At 39.9% G+C, this 17,322-nt stretch overlaps 1 protein-coding gene across 3 annotated transcripts in view; it reads left to right on the plus strand.

The window, feature by feature from the left end:
* The window catches only part of LOC132819751 (tyrosine-protein phosphatase non-receptor type 14-like), a 267,055-nt gene that overhangs the window by 201,867 nt on the left and 47,866 nt on the right, over positions 1 to 17,322 (plus strand). For all 3 annotated transcript variants that reach the window (XM_060831470.1, XM_060831471.1, XM_060831472.1), the window contains exons 6-9: positions 2,752 to 2,822; positions 5,739 to 5,826; positions 9,277 to 9,365; positions 9,852 to 9,939. In XM_060831470.1, coding sequence (XP_060687453.1) covers positions 2,752 to 2,822; positions 5,739 to 5,826; positions 9,277 to 9,365; positions 9,852 to 9,939 — 336 coding nt within the window. The remainder of the gene's footprint in view (positions 1 to 2,751; positions 2,823 to 5,738; positions 5,827 to 9,276; positions 9,366 to 9,851; positions 9,940 to 17,322) is intronic.

Consider the following 17,322-nt stretch of genomic DNA (forward strand, 5'->3'; position numbering starts at 1 on the left):
CAGTAAAATGATGGAACAATGGTATCAAATGGCATTGTTCAGCATTAACCTGCTCAATGATGCTCTGTTTGGGTTCCGCCAGGGAAGTCAGCTCCCAACCTCATTACAGCCTTGGTTCAAACATGGACAAAAAGCTGAATTCCAGAGATAAGGTGAGAGTGACGGCCCTTATTATGGCCACATTCAACTGAATGTGACATCAAGAAGTCCTAGCAAAACTGGAATGAATGGTTATTTGCTGGTTGGAGTCATACCTGGCACATAAGATGATTGTGATTGTTAAAGGTCAGTCATCTCAGCTCCAAGATATCTCAACAGGAATTCCTCAGGCCAAGCCATCTTCAGCTGCTTCATCAATGACTTTCTCTCCATAAGGTCAGAGTGGGTTGATCCTTCAAATATTAAAGTAATTTATGTTCAAATGCAACAAAATCTGAATAATATGCAGGCTTGGGCTGATAAGTGGCAAGTTACATTCATGTCGTGCAAATGCCAGGCAATGACTATCACTCCAATAAGAGACAATCTAACCACTGCCCCTTGACTTTCAATGGTGTTACCATCACTGAATACTCCACTTTCAACATCCTGGGGGTTACCGTTAACCAGAAACTCAACAGGACTCATCAAATAAACACAGTGGCTGCAAGAGCAGGTCAGGGACTAGGATTTCTGCAGTAACTCACCCCTGACTCTCCAAACCTGTCTACCATCTACAAGGCACAAGTCTGGAAAGTGTGATGGAATGCTCTGTACATGCCTGGATAGATGCAGCTCCAACAACACTCAAGCTTGACACCATCCAAGACAAAGTCCTCTTGATTTGCACCACATCCACAAGCGTCTGCTCCCTCTTCTCCTGATACTGAGTAGCAGCAGTGTATACTATCTACACGACACCCTACAGAAGTTCACCATTGGCACCTTCCAAACTTACAATCTTTCATCTAGAAGGACAAGGACAGCAAATACATGGGAACACCACTGCCCGCATGTTTCCCTCCAAGCCATTCACCATCCTGATTTGGAAATATATTGTCACTCCTTCACTGTCACTGGTCAAAGTCTTGTAGGTCTACCCACAGCTCATGGAGTGCCGCAGTTCAAGAAGGTAGCTCACCACTACCTTCTCAAAGGATGGGTGATAAATGCTGATTTGCCAATGATACCTAGGTCCCGCGAGTGAATTTAAAAAAAAAAAGTGCCACTATGAAGGCATCAGTCAGCTGACCTAGATCTCCCACTGCCTCCAGGTGGCAGTCTGATGTACAGTAATGCTAGTTAGGCAGAAGTAAACATACCTAGAGAAAAGTCATAGAGTCGTACGACATGCAAACAGACCCTTCAGTCCAACTAGTCCATGCGGACCATAATTCCAAACTAAATTAGTCCCAACAGTGAAGGACTCACCAACATCCTTTCCAACCTCAACATAATGTTCCAACTTGTTTACTACAAGATTTGAGCAATGAAGGCAAGTGTGCTAAATACCTCCTTAATACCCTATCTATATGTGATACAAACCTCAAAGAATTATGTACCTGAACCCTGGGATCTCTCTGTTCTATAACCTTACCGAAGGCCCTACTTTTAATTGTGCAAGTCTTGCCATTATTTGTTTTACCAAAATTTAATACTACACAATTATACAAATTAAACTCCATCTGCCACTCTTTTAGCCCACTGACCCAAGTGATCAAGACCTCTGTAATCTTAGATAACCTTTGGATCTTACCAATTTAGTGTCATCAGCAAACTTACTAATCATTGCCTCCTGTATTCTCATCTAAATCATTTATATAAATGACAAACAAAAGCAGACCCAATACCGATCCCTGTGAAATACAGCTGGTCACAGGCCTCCAGTCCAAAAAACAACCCTCTATTACCACTCTGTCTCCTGCATTAAGCCAATATCTGATACCTGATCGATTTTTAAAAAAAGATACAGACAGATTATAACAGAGTGTCAGTGTTTTTAATTTTCTTTTGGTATTTTTAATGTATGCTTTAATTGGGGAGACATGCCTTGTGACAGTAAACTTGAATGTTGCTGTGAGAACTGTTGCTTGGCACCAGCAACAAATTTAACATTAAGTCAGCAAGCAAAATTAATATATGTGTAATTGCATTTTCATGCAAAAGGCATGCTTGTACTTTAGGGGATCCGTGGAAATGTTAATTTTGGGAAAGCAGGATCGCATGGAGAAAGATTGATAATCGCAGCCAGAAGGGTCAATCATCATGTGACTGAGTAGAATATCTGCAGAATCCTGCTCAATTCTTGTTATAAATTCAGAAAGTCAGCAGAAACCGTGGACCAGCAGCAAGTTATTGGGAGAAATCCCAAAAATTCCATTCATTTGTGTAATTGAGGGCTCCTCTCTGAAACCCAGTTATATTTTTGCCTGAATTTACAGCAGCACACAGAATAACTTGTATTGATATCGTATCTTAACCTAATAAGAATCCCAAATAAAAATCAGGGATAGCAGCACAGTGTTTTTTTTTCTCCTCTCCAGCCAAGAGAAACTCATGGTTTTATTGTGAAGAATTTGCTTTACAACGTGTTACCTCATTTGACACAAGCATGGCTCTCTTGACTTGTAACTAATAAGGCCAGAAACTAACAAGAAAACCTCTCAATTTCTGTTTATGGGTAGCAACTTTACAAGGCTGTAAATGATTTATAGCATTAATAACTATGATTAGCTGCCAAATTTGTACAATATTGTGGTGGTCTGTTCACAGGACTGGGCTCAGGATCAACGGGTTCTGGAAGAAATGACGTGCAAGGTAGCACTGCAGCACCAGGCCTACAGGTAAGCTAGGTTTCTAGTACCATTGGTCTCTTAACTGAAATCAGGAACCCCTAATTATGTTATCCAGATGAACCATTCCTTCAGTTTTAAACTAATAGTCATCTACAAATTGTTGCCAAGATAGAGCCTGACATTGGATTACATATCTCTGTAAGCTCACTGCTCATTTATGTTGCTACAAACAGGATCACCGATTTGAACTCATGTTTTAGTAAGGTCAAATATAGTGTTACTACAAAACAATACAGTTATCAGTCGGTATTGGTGAGAACGACCATGTGTGATTCTGTGTGGCGTCTTAGAGTGACAGATTTCAGGATATTCTCAAGAATCTCATGTTGATACTTCTGGTGTTAATGGTATCAGCAGAATATGCTAACCGTGTAAAACTGTATTCTGTTTGTGCTTTGCATCATAGATCAGATTGTCTCTGAAGCTGGTTATAGTTGAGTTTCAGATGTGCCAGCTAGTTCACCCAATTTTTAATGCTCATGCAGAATAAAATCTACTGAGTACCTAGTATCAGAACCCTATCGAGCATTGGCCAATTGTACCTCATATGATTGGGGCAGCAACTGCAACCCAGTCATTTATTTTTCTCAATTTATAGGTAGCGGTCCCACTGTTCGTAGCTCAGCATTTCCATGTACACAATTCAAATTCTAGAACAGGCTCTCCATGTGACTTGAACACCTATTCCAATCTACCCTCAGCATTTTCCAGATTGGAGGTTTGGATCATGGCACTATCCACTGTAGTTTAATTTTGTAAATTGTGCTGAACTTATGTGTTGTGAAGTATGGAGCATTCCAGCATCTTGGGTGTGATTATTTGAAATTCTTAGTGGTTGTGATGTTACATGTTCTATCAAACCCACAAGCTGGATAACTGATTCACATTGTGTGTGTGTGTGTGTGTGTGTGTGTGTGTGTGTGTGTATCCGTATCCATGTGGCACCAATCTTCCTTGTTCAAGTGCCATATATAAAAGCCCATCATGCACTCTGAAAAGCATTGTCTGGAGCTGATGTGACTGACTGGAAAATTGGCTTCCTGCTTAGCAGGCAGGGCCCTGGAGGTTTTGCTGGATGGGTTGGTGCACAGGCAGGTCTTCCTTTGGCGCCTGTGGAGGATATGAGACCTGACCATACCAGCCTGACCCAGGGTTGCCAGACAGTTTAAAGCCATCTTGACTAATTCCCTGCACTGTAGGAAGAAGACCAATATCCTTCTCTACTCCATCAGCAAATGCGACACCATCTTCTCTCCACTAACTTCTACTCACTTTATCTCTACTATTGCACTTCCCGCCCACCAAGTCTCAATTGCTTGCATCTTCACCTTCATCTACCCCAACTTCACTACCATGAATCCTGCATACCCTCCGCCCTGCTTACTCACTCATTTGGCACACCTCACCACATGCACAAACAGTAATTGCTGTGACTCTCACTTTTGTCTTCCATAATATATACCTCTCACTCGTTCCATGAGAAAGACAGATCTAATAGGGCAGAAAGAGTCAAGATGAGTAATGTGCTATCATCATCTGGCTCCTCAACCCTAATGAGTAAAGGATCCTGATACTGACCAAATCATGCAGAGCCTAGTATTGGATGCACTTACTTACTGTGCCAGGATTCTGAATGAAGGCCAGCTTGCTGGTTTTGTATCTGTGTTAAATAGCATGGCAATATAGCAATATTTACGTGCTTGGTATCTTTGCCTGAGTCAAAGGGAGTGAGCACTATGTCAATGAGCAGAGAGACAAGAGATGTATCCTGGTCCAGTCAATGACCTGGTTTTGACCCCCTGAGCACACAGTGTCCTTGTGCAACACTAGTTTCTTGTTGAGACAGAATTGCAGAAGTGGATCAAAGAACTGCAGTGAAGGTTTATAGAGGTTGACATATGTCAGTTGCCAATGTCTGTGGAAATGGGGTGCAAGTGGTTGGTAGCTTGTAGCATGCTCTGAGGTGTTGGTGTCTAGTTTCCACCATGGAGGTCACTTGAAGCAAATGGCAAGCTGGATTTGCCAGCTGCTTGCCTCTGGTTTCCTGATCGAATTATCCTGGTGACTAGCTTGTCTGGCAAGTTTGCTAAACTGGAGGCCGAAAATTGCTGAGGTGAGTTGGGCAGTTAACAAGACATTTAGCGAGCAATAATGAGCACCAGTTAGCATTTCACTGCTGCCAAGCGAGAATCTCACCAAGCCCCTCGCGAAAAGCCGAAAAGATATAGGAAGCTGACCTCTGTGTCAAGGTGGACCCCTTACTCTTCCCTGCATCTTGCCATAGCACAAATCACTTGGACCCCGATTGAATTCTGCCCTTACAATTTTCTGAAACTTTACCTAGCACTGTCCCCTCATTCAAAACCACCAAAGATAAAGGTCATCCCATCTCACCTGCTGTTAATGGAGCTTTGCTGTGTCAAATTGACCCACACAACCATTGTAACTATAATTCAAAACAATGCATTGGATTTGAAGCAATCCTAAAAGTCATGCTAAGTAAAAGCAAGTTTGCTATTTCTGTATCAATACCCAAATATTCATGATATTTGTTCTATTAAACTGGCTTGTGAAAGGTTAATTTTTAAAACTTGACTTAATTTTTGTCTTTCCTGCTTTTCTCTTTTCTTCATGTCTTAGAAGGACTACAGATCGGCACCTTCCTTACAATCCTTTGTCCATGTTGTCTTAGATTCAAATCGTGGAAATGACACTCGCCATGGTTTGCCATATGCCTGGCGTATTTGAGCTTCTCCAAGCTGATTTTGAGACGGTTCAAATGCATTATTTGCGATTGTCCGAAGTCCATACTTGATCAATGCAGCTAGAGCTGTATTTGGACAGGGAAGGTGTTATCTTTGAAGGAGTATGGGTGCATTGAATTAAATTTTTCTCTCTTCCCAGTGGAATGCCAGCTGCAGAAGCCGAGTTGCTATATATAAAGGAAGTGGAACAGCTTGAAGGCTTTGGTCAAGAAAGTTTCCCTGCTAAGGTATATCAAAATTATCACATCGATTTGGAAAGATAACTTCTCGGATATTTTATGTATTTACTGTATTTTTAGTTTGGTTCTGAACATGCCTTAACTTCTTTCCAAATTGGATTGATGCAATTGAACATAAGTTTTAAAGAGAAAATGGAATTTAAATGTACATTAGCAAGGGTTTCTTTATTTTATAAAAGTGACATTGATGCACTGTGATGCAAGTAACTTCAATGTTGCAAAGGTGTATTTTGATTCTAGACCAGACTGGCAAATTTATGCTATGGTCTGACAGGGAACAGTAACTTTATTTTTAAAATAGACAATGTGCAAGACCCAGGTACTTCCTAGGACAGTAAGGAAATAAAGCCACAGATTCTACAGAATTGAAAAATAACCCACTTTAAATTAACTGTTTGAAGATCGAACAGTCAACAAATCTATAATATATATTTTTATGCTCTAACGAACAGAATTAGCATTATGTAAATATGTGCAATGGCAAACTGGTCAAACACCACTCAGAGCACATCAAATGGCAAATGTGATCAAGACATTTCCCACAGATTTCTCAGCAACTCCCCAGATGGTAATGTCACTGCAGGTCATAAAATCACATGAAAACTTTGCAAAGTGCTCTGATTCTTCTTTTCAAAGATGTAGCTTCATAACTCTCTCAATAGCAGCTCAGTTACAGACTGCCACACAAACTGCTCCCCTCCTGGTGTTCATACTCCTTTTGGCACTGTACCTGCCTCAATTCAGAAAACTGTTCTCACAGCATCTACTGACAGGCACAGTTCCAGCTTGTTCATAGCCAGCAAGCTTTACCATGCTAGTATTGGTCCTGAGTTTCTCTGAGCTCCAGTCTTGTTGAGTTATATCAAAGCTACTTTCAAGCCTCAATGTCTCCCAGTAGTATTCAAAGTTCCAACTGTTTGGAGCCTACTCTGGCAGCACGTTGTTTGGATTGGAGCCCATCCTTTGTGCGATCGACTGCCTAACTCCCAACCCTGCCAACTTACAGTTTATGGCTGCCCTGGAACCTGCAATATGTTTTCTGTGCCATTCCCAGTCCAGTGGTCTCCCTGCTGTACAAACTGGCAGGTAATGCTGGATGACCAAGATGGCTGAGCCCTTTTAAATGTTTAAAAGGAAAGCTTGGCAAAGCATGGTGTCTGTCTCACTCTGTGCAAGCCTGTGCAGGACTCCTGGGGCCTAATGGGAGATAGAGTCCTCATCAAACCCTGAAACCGAGTGAGTTTATGTTTGTAATGGGACATAATTTTCACATCTCCCTTATAAAATATCTGTGATTGACTGTAGCATTTTTGAGGTGTAGGAATTACAGTAATCCATCATTTGTGTAGACGCAACCCACACCAACCTACCGACAGCTTGTTCTTTAAGGGGGTTGACAGAAACAAAAGTCAAATAATGAAATGTTCATCAGCTCAGTTTGTTTAAATCAATCACAAAGCTGAAAAATCATAAGCAAGCATTTAAGGACTTTGTCCAAGAAAGCCAACTGAAGGATTTATCTTGTGGCAATTAACATTTGAAAATTTTGATTGGTTCATTTCCACTCTTTTCGTGTCCACTCTTTCTAATAAGTGCTTTTTAGAAAATGAAAATAATCTCTACAATTTCAAAACTTGCTCTTGTTTATTAGACTGATTGTGAGTACATGCAATAGCCTACTCTACCAGATCCCCATTATTACAGTTTGAACAGAGTTTACAGCCGGACACATTTTCTGTCATAATTTCCTTTGAACAATGGAATCTTCATTCCTGAAATGAATGGCATATTTGAGACAATGAGGGTGTAGCAATATGCTAAACTTATGCTGTCATTCCTGCCTCAATTAAGTTCCATTATAATCAAAGGATAAACAATAGATATCCGGGTTAGCTTGGTGCTAGAGGAAAGTAGGAGCTAATATTAAGAACCGGGGACAGTGGGGAATAGCTTTTAGGTTATTTTATTTCTTTTTTTTTTGTCTTTTCATTCCTTCCTTTCTCCCTGGTCCTTCTCCCATTTTCTGTGATAGTGGCTCCTCTCAATGGTCAGGGTGTAGTGTGTTTTCTAGTGGAAATTCTGTATGACATTTACTGCTTTGAAGAGAAGGATGCCAGAGCAATTGAGGGAAGCTTGACTGTTAACACTGAACTAGAGCTTACATTCATGGTCTCGGGACACTGAAGGATACAAGCAGAGGTCTTCCTTATCCATTTCCTTACAGGAGCCTTTTAATTCAACGACCAAATCTATCCATTTCCTTTAGTATTGCCCACATTTCCTCTTCTCACCAGTAAAATACCATCATCCACAGAATGTTCTTTGTCAGCCATATATCATACAGCCCTCAAGCAACATTCAAAGCCTAAAAGAACAATGTCTAAATGCTTTAATGCAGTCAAAATTATGTTCCAATCACTTTTGATATAATTTTCCTACTAAGATATAATCTTATGCTCTTGGCTAGTACCTGGATGGCAGGGATGAACAAAGCTGTTGCAAGTTGGATTAAGAGCCTCCAAATCTTCCCAGAAGAGATATTATCCCATCCTCACTCTGGTACTGTATTGGCTAGCATGGCCATTTGAGCTGAAGAATCATGAAACCTCTCATGAGTCTTTTCACAAATTGGAAGCCATTGCTTAGAAGTCAGAAGAGAGGACCCTCTCCAATCTGGCATCTTTGCCAATTCCAGTGACCAGTTTTGAGTGCTAATGGATAAAACACTGACTGACTGCTCCACCTAAAGAACAGATGCAGTGAGAATGTAATTAATAAGTATAAATTGTGGGGTTCTCTGACATACATGAGACTCTGATGTGTTTTGATTGGTTTCAGCATGAGCAATCAGCCAAGACAAACTGATGGGGAAGGAATAAAGCCCTCAGTAGTATGTACTAATAAGAAGACGACTTTCCTTTGCAAGGCCAGAAGGAATAGGAGGGCTCCTCTGCTTTCTTTTGAAGTCCAGGCCTGTATTCCCTGGGGATATCTACTCCAATTAGCTTGAAACCCCTCTCGAACATTCCACATCCCTACTGTAACAGAAAACAGCTTAAAACATTGGCATGTGATTTCATTGTAATATCTGTTCTTTTCAGTCCACCTTTAGGAAGATTGGAAATGTACATGTAAGAGCACATGTCAAAGGCAAAACTGCAATGTTGGAATACTAGGTTGAAAAGTCACATTGCCATTAGCTAATGTGGACCCACTCCTAAATTTTAGACACTCCGGTTTCTTGGGAACATTATACCCATGAAGGTATCTGAAGTAGACATAAATTGCTCATATACAAATTAGGGAACAAATTATGGTTAAAGACACTTAATAGGAGCCTTGCTTGGAGACGTCTAAAGTAACTTGGTAGTACTTGTATGAGTGCGGGGTGTAATGTACGTTTCACCTTGTAAATGAGCATTTGTTTCCCTTGAACAGGATAACCTTGGGAACGACACTGTTATTGGTATTTCTTTTATGGGAATATTCGTAAAGCACAGGAATAGCCGGCCAACTATAACTTACAGGTAAACAAATAAGTTGTATGGGACCAAATGCAATAAACTTCTGAGATTTAAAGCTATGGGAAATAGCCTCCTGTTTCCTTTTCCCCAAATACATTTTTGAGGCAGTTTTTGATATTCATGCACAATGCGGCTCCTTAATCCTGAGGAATTTATCATTAGTTCCTCCTAAGAACTGAAATACGTGCAAGAACTGAAAAGTATGTGCAAGAACAGTTTAAATTGAGTCTTACTTTTTGTATAATTTTCCTCTGTATCCCCTCATGTGCCCAAACAATTAACTTTACATTAATTGATAGGTTTCAGATTTTCCTTGCCCCAGAATGGACTCCTCCACCTCATTTCAGTGAATCACCCAATGAATTTGTCTGAGGAGTATATGTGGATTTTCACCCGAAATATTTAGCGCTAACCAGGGTTGACAAACTCTGATACAAAAGAATAAAACTGAAACCTGATCGATAATGCAAAATGTCTTTTAACCTACAGATGGAATGAAATTGGAAATATTACACACAATAGGTCTTCAATTAATGTGGAGCTAACGAACAAAGAAGAAACAGTTCCATTTTACACAGTATGTACCTGGAGCTATAGTGGTTTGCTTTACAAACTTCTTTGAGTTTATAGTAATTTAATAGTTATTTAAAAATCATTGTTATTCTCATAGATACTTTGGAGTTGACCTCTGGCATTTATTTAGCAAGTTGTCTGTAAAGTTCCTTCTTTGTGAATCTTGTGTGATCGTCTTACTCTAATGTCTAGCAAATGTCTTCTTAATACTCATGCTGCAGTGTTTTTTTCACATTTTCCTAAATGCATCAATTGAATGCCTGTTGAATTATGGTTTCCAGATATTGAACTGCCTTGTGAATTGCACTCTTCCAGATATCAACAGAAGCTATCACATCCATTATTAATTTGAATTAAACAAATTTAAGCTTAATCTAAGTCATTTACACACATCTTCAAATTTGGAGATGCCGGTGTTGGACTGGGGTGTACAAAGTTAAAAATCACACAACACCAGGTTATAGTCCAACAGGTTTAATTGGAAGCACTAGCTTTTGGACCGCTGCTCCTTCATCAGGTGATCATCAACCTGTGTGATTTTTAACTTCATTCTTCAAACTTCTCCTTCTTCTAAGTCGAAGACAGCATCTCCTTCCGAATTCATTGAACTTAATCAATGATAAAAGATTGCTTCAGAAAATCTGATTTATCTTTTCTGGCCTCATCACCCTCCCTTCAAGACCCAGTTGCAAATATTGCTATCCAGTTAGACTGTACAATTCAGAATCACCCATGCCCTCTTTATGAGAGTATTTAAGAAGTCTTATTCACCTGTTGCCAGTAAAGAGGAGGATGTTATCAATATCACAGTTGAGGAGATAGTACTGGGAAGTTTATATTGGTTAAACATAAATAAAGATATTTAACAGCTGACCAGGAGAAATGTCACCCATTCCAGATGACAATTGTTCTAAGTAGATGAAGGAAGTGAGGATGGAAAGAGCAATGCTTATTAGCATATATGAAGCAATTCCTGCAAATTTACACCCTGTTAAATAATGAGGAGAGGAATGAACCTAACAACTAAAAAGCCACTCAGCTTGATGTTGGTTGTGAGAAAAATGTTAAAATAATCAAGAACAAAATTAATTATTGCTTGAAAAGATTTGATTAATAAATGACAACCAAATTTAGCAAATCATATTTGTCTAACTTGATTGTTTTCTTTGAAGTATTAGAAAGGGTCCATTATGAAGTCCAAAGTAGGAATTCCATGATGATTGCATATGTTCAGGCAGATAGGCTGAATAAACTACCATAAGGTATAGTCAGAAGGGTGGCAACATAAAGCTTTTTATTTATCACTAGTTAGACACCAGCTGAAGTATTGCATCCAGTTCTACAACACTTCAGGAAGGATGTCAAGAACTTGACAGAGGAGATATTTAAATGATATCAGCGATATATGGAATCCAGATAAATTGTTTCTCTCAAAGTGCAGAACATTAAGGAGACATTTAATGGTAGTCTTCAAAATCTTGAAGGGTTTTGCTGAATGAAGTAAATGAAGAAAAACTGTTTCCAGTGTCAGAAGAACAAACTTAAAATATTTGATGAAAAGATTAGTAGCAAGATGAAGAATTTTTTTTGCACCATGCGATGTCATTATTTGGAATGCTTTGCCCAAAAGGCTGGTGAAAGCTCATTCATAATGTACTTGACGGGGAAAGATCACAAGTCTGTGGGAGAAGAGGAGAGTATTGGGACTAATCAGATAGCCCTCCCTAAAAGCTGACACAGGTGCAGTTGACTAAGTAGCTTCACTCTACAGTGTGCTGTGTGATGACTTTCCCAGTCTTAAGCAGAATGTCTGGCTTTCGGTTTCCCTTCCTGACAACTAATCATTCGCCACTTTTGGTGTTTCACATCTTCATTAAATTGTTTTTTTGTATTCTTTTCTTAATAGAGCAATTTCCTGTACATATCTGGAATTCTACATAAAAGCTCTGAGTCTTTGTTTTTTCAGCTTGAACAGAAATATTTGAAAATCTTCATTTCTTGTCAGGAGGTGCATTTCTGATTCTATACCTTTCAATGGCGAATGCCCTAATGCCTGATTTAGTTAGATTTTCTTGTGAGTGTAAACAGAAGCCTCAACGCAGAAACAATGCAAATTGATGTGCAATCCAACTGCAGTCAACAAATGTAACTGTACTTTAAACTTGCAGGAAACCCACCACTAGAATTGGTGCTTCCTGCAGGTCATTTGTATTAAACGTATATGGTGAAAACAGCACATTAGTGGCTATAGGATACACAGGAGTCAAATAGTTCTTCATGTCCAAGTCAGTATATAGCTACTTGTTTTGCTGTTTCAAATTCCATTTGTCTGCAAGTTTTTAAATAAGTTCTCATTTTGCTTTTATTTTTGTCATTCACTGCTTTGTTTTAAGAAAGTTTTCCTGAAATAACTGTACAAACTTTTTGTTAGTGTGATAAAACCATGTCACAATTCTTTTCGAATGCATGTGAACATTATATATATTAATTAACTGTTTACTGTATATTGCTGAATATGCCAATTTGTTTTATAAATCAAGGGATTGTAAATCTATTAATTTTTTGCTGAAAGTCTACCTGAGGAGAGCAGCTGAACATTTATTGCACTGTACTGGCTAAAAGAATGGCTTGCCAATATTAGTGCTTTATTGTATTTGGACAGAACAAGTGGTTGTTTCACAGGAAGGTATTTATTGAAGTCATAGACACAGCAGAAAGTGAAAACATTAGCTGTATTTTAAGTTCGTTTCTTATTTGTAATGTCACAAAAAGAGGAACAAGAAAAGGTTGTTGAACCTATTAACTTAACAATATTGTCCATTTTTGTTTTCAGTACACTATGTTTTTACATATTTTCCTTCAAACCCATACTTGCTTCCTGTTGGTCCACTTACAGTTCCCTTCACAGTAATTCAACTAAGTGAGTGGGAGGCAGCTCTACAGAGTGTTACTTTCACAATGGCATGCAAAATAAAAATAACAGATTTACAACTAGAGAGGAATGAATGCCTGTAACACTCAATCTCTTGGGACGTTGGGGCCAATTAGAGTCATAGAGATGTACAGCACAGAACATCTCAACTCGTCCATGCCGACCAGCTATCTCAACCCAATCTAGTCCCACCTGCCAGCACCCAGCTCATATCCCTTCAAACCCTTCCTATTCATATACCCATCCAGATGCCTCTACCACTTCCTCTGGCAGCCCATTCTACACATGCACCATCCTCTGCGTGAGAAAGTTGCCCCATCGGTCTCTTTTATACCTTTCCCCTCTTACCCTAAACCTATGCCCTCTAGTTCTGGACCCCCCCCCCAACCCGGGGAAAAGACCTTGTCTATTTACCCTATCCATACTCCTCACGATTTTATAAACCTCTATAAGATCACCCCTCAGCCTCCGACGCCCCAGGGAAAACAGCCCTAGCTGATTCAGCCTCTCCCTATAGCCCAAATCCTCCAACCCTGGCAACATCCTTGTAAATCATTTTTGAACCTTTTCAAGTTTGACAACATCTTTCCGATAGGAAGGAGACCAGAATTGCACGTAATATTCCAAAAGTGGTCTAACCAATGTCCTTTACAGCCACAACATGACCTCCCAACTCCTGTACTCAATACTCTGACCAATAAAGGAAAGCAAACCAAACACTTTCTTCACTATCCTATCTACCTGCAACTCCACTTTCAAGGAGCTATGAACCTCCACTCCAAGATCCCTTTGTTCAAGAACATTCCCTAGGACCTTACCATTAAGTGTATAAGTCCCACTCAGGTTTGTTTTCCAAAAATGCAGCACCTCACATTTATCTAAATTAAACTCCATCTGCTACTTCTCAGCCCATTGGCACAACTGATCAAGGTCCTGCTGTAATCTAAGGTAATCTTCTTTGCTGTCCACTAACCTCCAATTTTGGTGTCATCTGCAAGCTTACTAACTATACCTCTTAAGCCCACATTCAAATCATCTATATCAATGACAAAAAGTAGTGGACCTAGCACAGGTCCTTACGGCACTCCAGTGGTCACAGGCCTCCAGTCTGTAAAACAACCTTCCACCACCACCCTATGTCTTCTTTGAGCCAGTTCTGTATCCAAATACAGTTCTCCCTGTATTCCATGAGATCTAACCTTGCTATCCAATCTCCCATGACGAACCTTGTCAAACGCCTTACTGAAGCCCATATAGATCACATCTACTGCTATGCCCTCATCAATCCTCTTTGTTACTTCTTCAAAAAAACTCAATCAAGTTTGTGAGACATGATTTTCCACACACACAGCCATGTTGACTATCCCTAATCAGTCCTTGCCTTTCCAAACACAACTACATCCTGTTCCTCAGGATTCCCTCCAACAAGTTGAACACCACCGATGTCAGGCTCACTAGTCTATAGTTCCCTGGCTTGTCCTTACCACTTTTCTTAAACAGAGTCACCATGGTAGCCAACCTCCAGTTTTCTGGTTCCTCACCTGTGACTATCTATGATACAAATATCCCAGCAAGAGGCCCAGCAATCACTTTCCTAGCTTCCCACAGAGTTCTAGGGTGGTTGGGACTAGTACAAACTGAATGGGTTGCACCTGGGCAGAACTAGAATTGATGTTTGGGTGAGTATTTGCTAGTGCGATCAGGGAGGATTTAAACTAAAATGGCGAGGAGATGGGAACTTATACAAGGAGTCGGAAGACAGGAAAACAAAAGCAAAAACAAAGAATGAATGGGGAAATAAGGAAAGTCAATTCAAGGGCAAGAATCAAATAACTACCATGTGAAATGTGAATGAGATTAAGAATATTAAAAGTATGAGCATTCAGGCCTTGTGCCTTAATGCACAGAACACTTGCAATAAAGCAGATTAATTATTTACACAAATAGATATAAACAAGTATGATACAGGTGAGATGGCACACACAGAATATCCAGGGTATTCAGTTTTAGGAAGGACAGATGAAAAGGAGGTGAGGTAGCATTGCTAGTTAAAGAGGGATTTAACACAATAGTGAGGAAGGAGCTTACCTGCAGTGAAGTGGCATCTGTAGATTAGCAGAGCTTAGATATACCAAACGTTGGAAAAAATAATAAGGGTTATATATAGTCCATCAAATTGTAGTGGTAATGTTAGGAAACGCAGTAATCTGAGAATTAGAGATGCAAGCAACAGGGTTATGGCTGTAATTATGGGCAACTTTCATCTGCACATCGACTGGGCATAGCAAACTAAAGGGGAGGTATTCTTGGAGTGTGTGCGCAATAGTTTTCTGGATCAATATGATGAGGAACCAACTGGAGAACAGGCCATCTTAGATTGGTTATTGTGTAATCAGAAAGGAATATTTGGCAGTCTAGCTGTGCAAAACACTGGAAGGTTGAATTATTATGATAGAGGTTTTCCTTAAAATGGAGAGTGATTTAGTTCATTCTGAGAGTAGGGTTCTGAATCCTAATCAAGGAGCTGGCTATGATAAATTTGAGAACATTACTTAAAGGGATGAGGGTAGTAGGCAATGACAAATATTTAAAGAGTGCATGGAGGAACTACAACAGTTATTCATTTTACCGTGTGACAGGCATAATGGAGTACTACAGGGATCAGTGCTTCACAACATATATTAATGATTTAGATGAAGGAACTAAATGTAACATATCCAAGTTTGCAGAAGACCAAGTTGGGTGAGAGGTTAAACTGAGGAGGATGCAGAGATGCTTCAGTGTGAATCTTAAAGGAAATTGCTGGAAAATCTCAGCAGGTCTGGCAGAAGTTCTGAAGCAGGGTCGCTGGACCCAAAGCATTAACTCTGATTTCTCTCCAGAGAAGCTGCTAGACCTGTTGAGATTTTGTTTTAGATTTCCAGCGTCCACGGTTCTTTCAATTTTTTTTGTCTGATTCAGTGTCACTTGGATAAGTGGAATGAATGAACAAATACATGGCAAATGAAGCATAATATGGATAATTGTGAAGTTATCTACTTTGGTAGCAAAAATAGGAAGCCTGATTATTATCTAAGCGACAATAGTTTGGGAAACAGAGAGGTGCAATGAGACCTGAATATCCTTGTACACCCACCACTGAAAGCAAGCATGCAGGTGCAGCACACAGTGAAGATAACAAATGGTATGTTAGCCTTCGTAGCAAGAGGATTCGAATACACGGGCAGGGAATTCTTGCTGCAGTTGTACATGGCCTTGGTGAGACCACACCTGTGCAGTTTTAGTCTTCGTAGCTGAGAAAGGACATTCAGGTTATGGACAGACTGCATAGCAGACTGATTCTAGGGATGGCAGAGTTGAAGTATGAAGAGAGATTTGATTGGTTAGGATCATTTTCCTGCAGTTCACAAGAACGAGGGGTGTCACATAGAAACCTATAAAGGTCTAGCAAGACAAGGTAAATGCAGGAAGCATCTTGTAAATGACTGGGGAGTCCAGAATAAGGGCTCAGTGTATAAGGATATAGGGTAGCCTATGTAGCACTGAGATGAGGAAAAATATCTTTATCCAAAGAGTGGTGAGCTGTAGAATTCTTTGCCACAGAAAGCGATTGTGGCCAGAACATCTGAATTTGTTCAAAAGGAGTAAGATACAGTTCTTTATTAAACACTGAGTACTCTTGGAGATAATTTATACAGCACAGTTAACTAGATGCTCCATTCAGCATTGTTTTCACCAATTTATATTAAATAATGTTGGCACTAAAATAGCAGCAATTTGAACTGTAGGCTGTATCAAAGCAAAGCCAGCTATATTTATGTGGAGGTCTAGCAGCGTCATTTACCCTTCCCAATATGGAGCTTGCAGAATAACTCTGATCTGGCAATGCTGCATTACTTTTAGCAACATACCAGACAAAACATAAAATATCTTGAGAAGAGCTGATGACTTGAAAATATGATATAGAATAATAAACCCCACTCTATGCAAATGGATCCTCAGTTTCCTGACCCCCAGGCCACAATCAGTGAAGATTGGGGACAATAGTTCATCCTCACAAACACTCAACGCTGGAGCCCTTCAGGGGTGCATACTCAGTCCCCTATTGTAATTGCTGTATACCCATGACTGCGTCGCCAAACATCAGACTAATGCCATTTACATGTTCGCTGCTGACACCACTATAGTCGGTCAAATCTCAGATGGCGATGAAACAGACTACAGAAGGGATATGGAAGACTTGGAAAAATGGTGCACTGAGAACAAACTAGCTGTCAATGCTGGCAAAACCAAGTGGGACTTTCAGTGGGATGTTACTCATTTTCCCCCTACACATTTAACAGCACAGAGGTGGAATGAATGGAGAGTGTCAAGCTCCTGGGAGTGGTCATCCACAACAAGCTTTCTTGGAATCTTCATGTGGTTGCACTGGTTACAAAGGCTCAACAATGTCTC

This window comes from Hemiscyllium ocellatum, chromosome 10, assembly GCF_020745735.1.
Source record: "Hemiscyllium ocellatum isolate sHemOce1 chromosome 10, sHemOce1.pat.X.cur, whole genome shotgun sequence".
Taxonomy (NCBI): Eukaryota; Metazoa; Chordata; class Chondrichthyes; order Orectolobiformes; family Hemiscylliidae; genus Hemiscyllium; species Hemiscyllium ocellatum.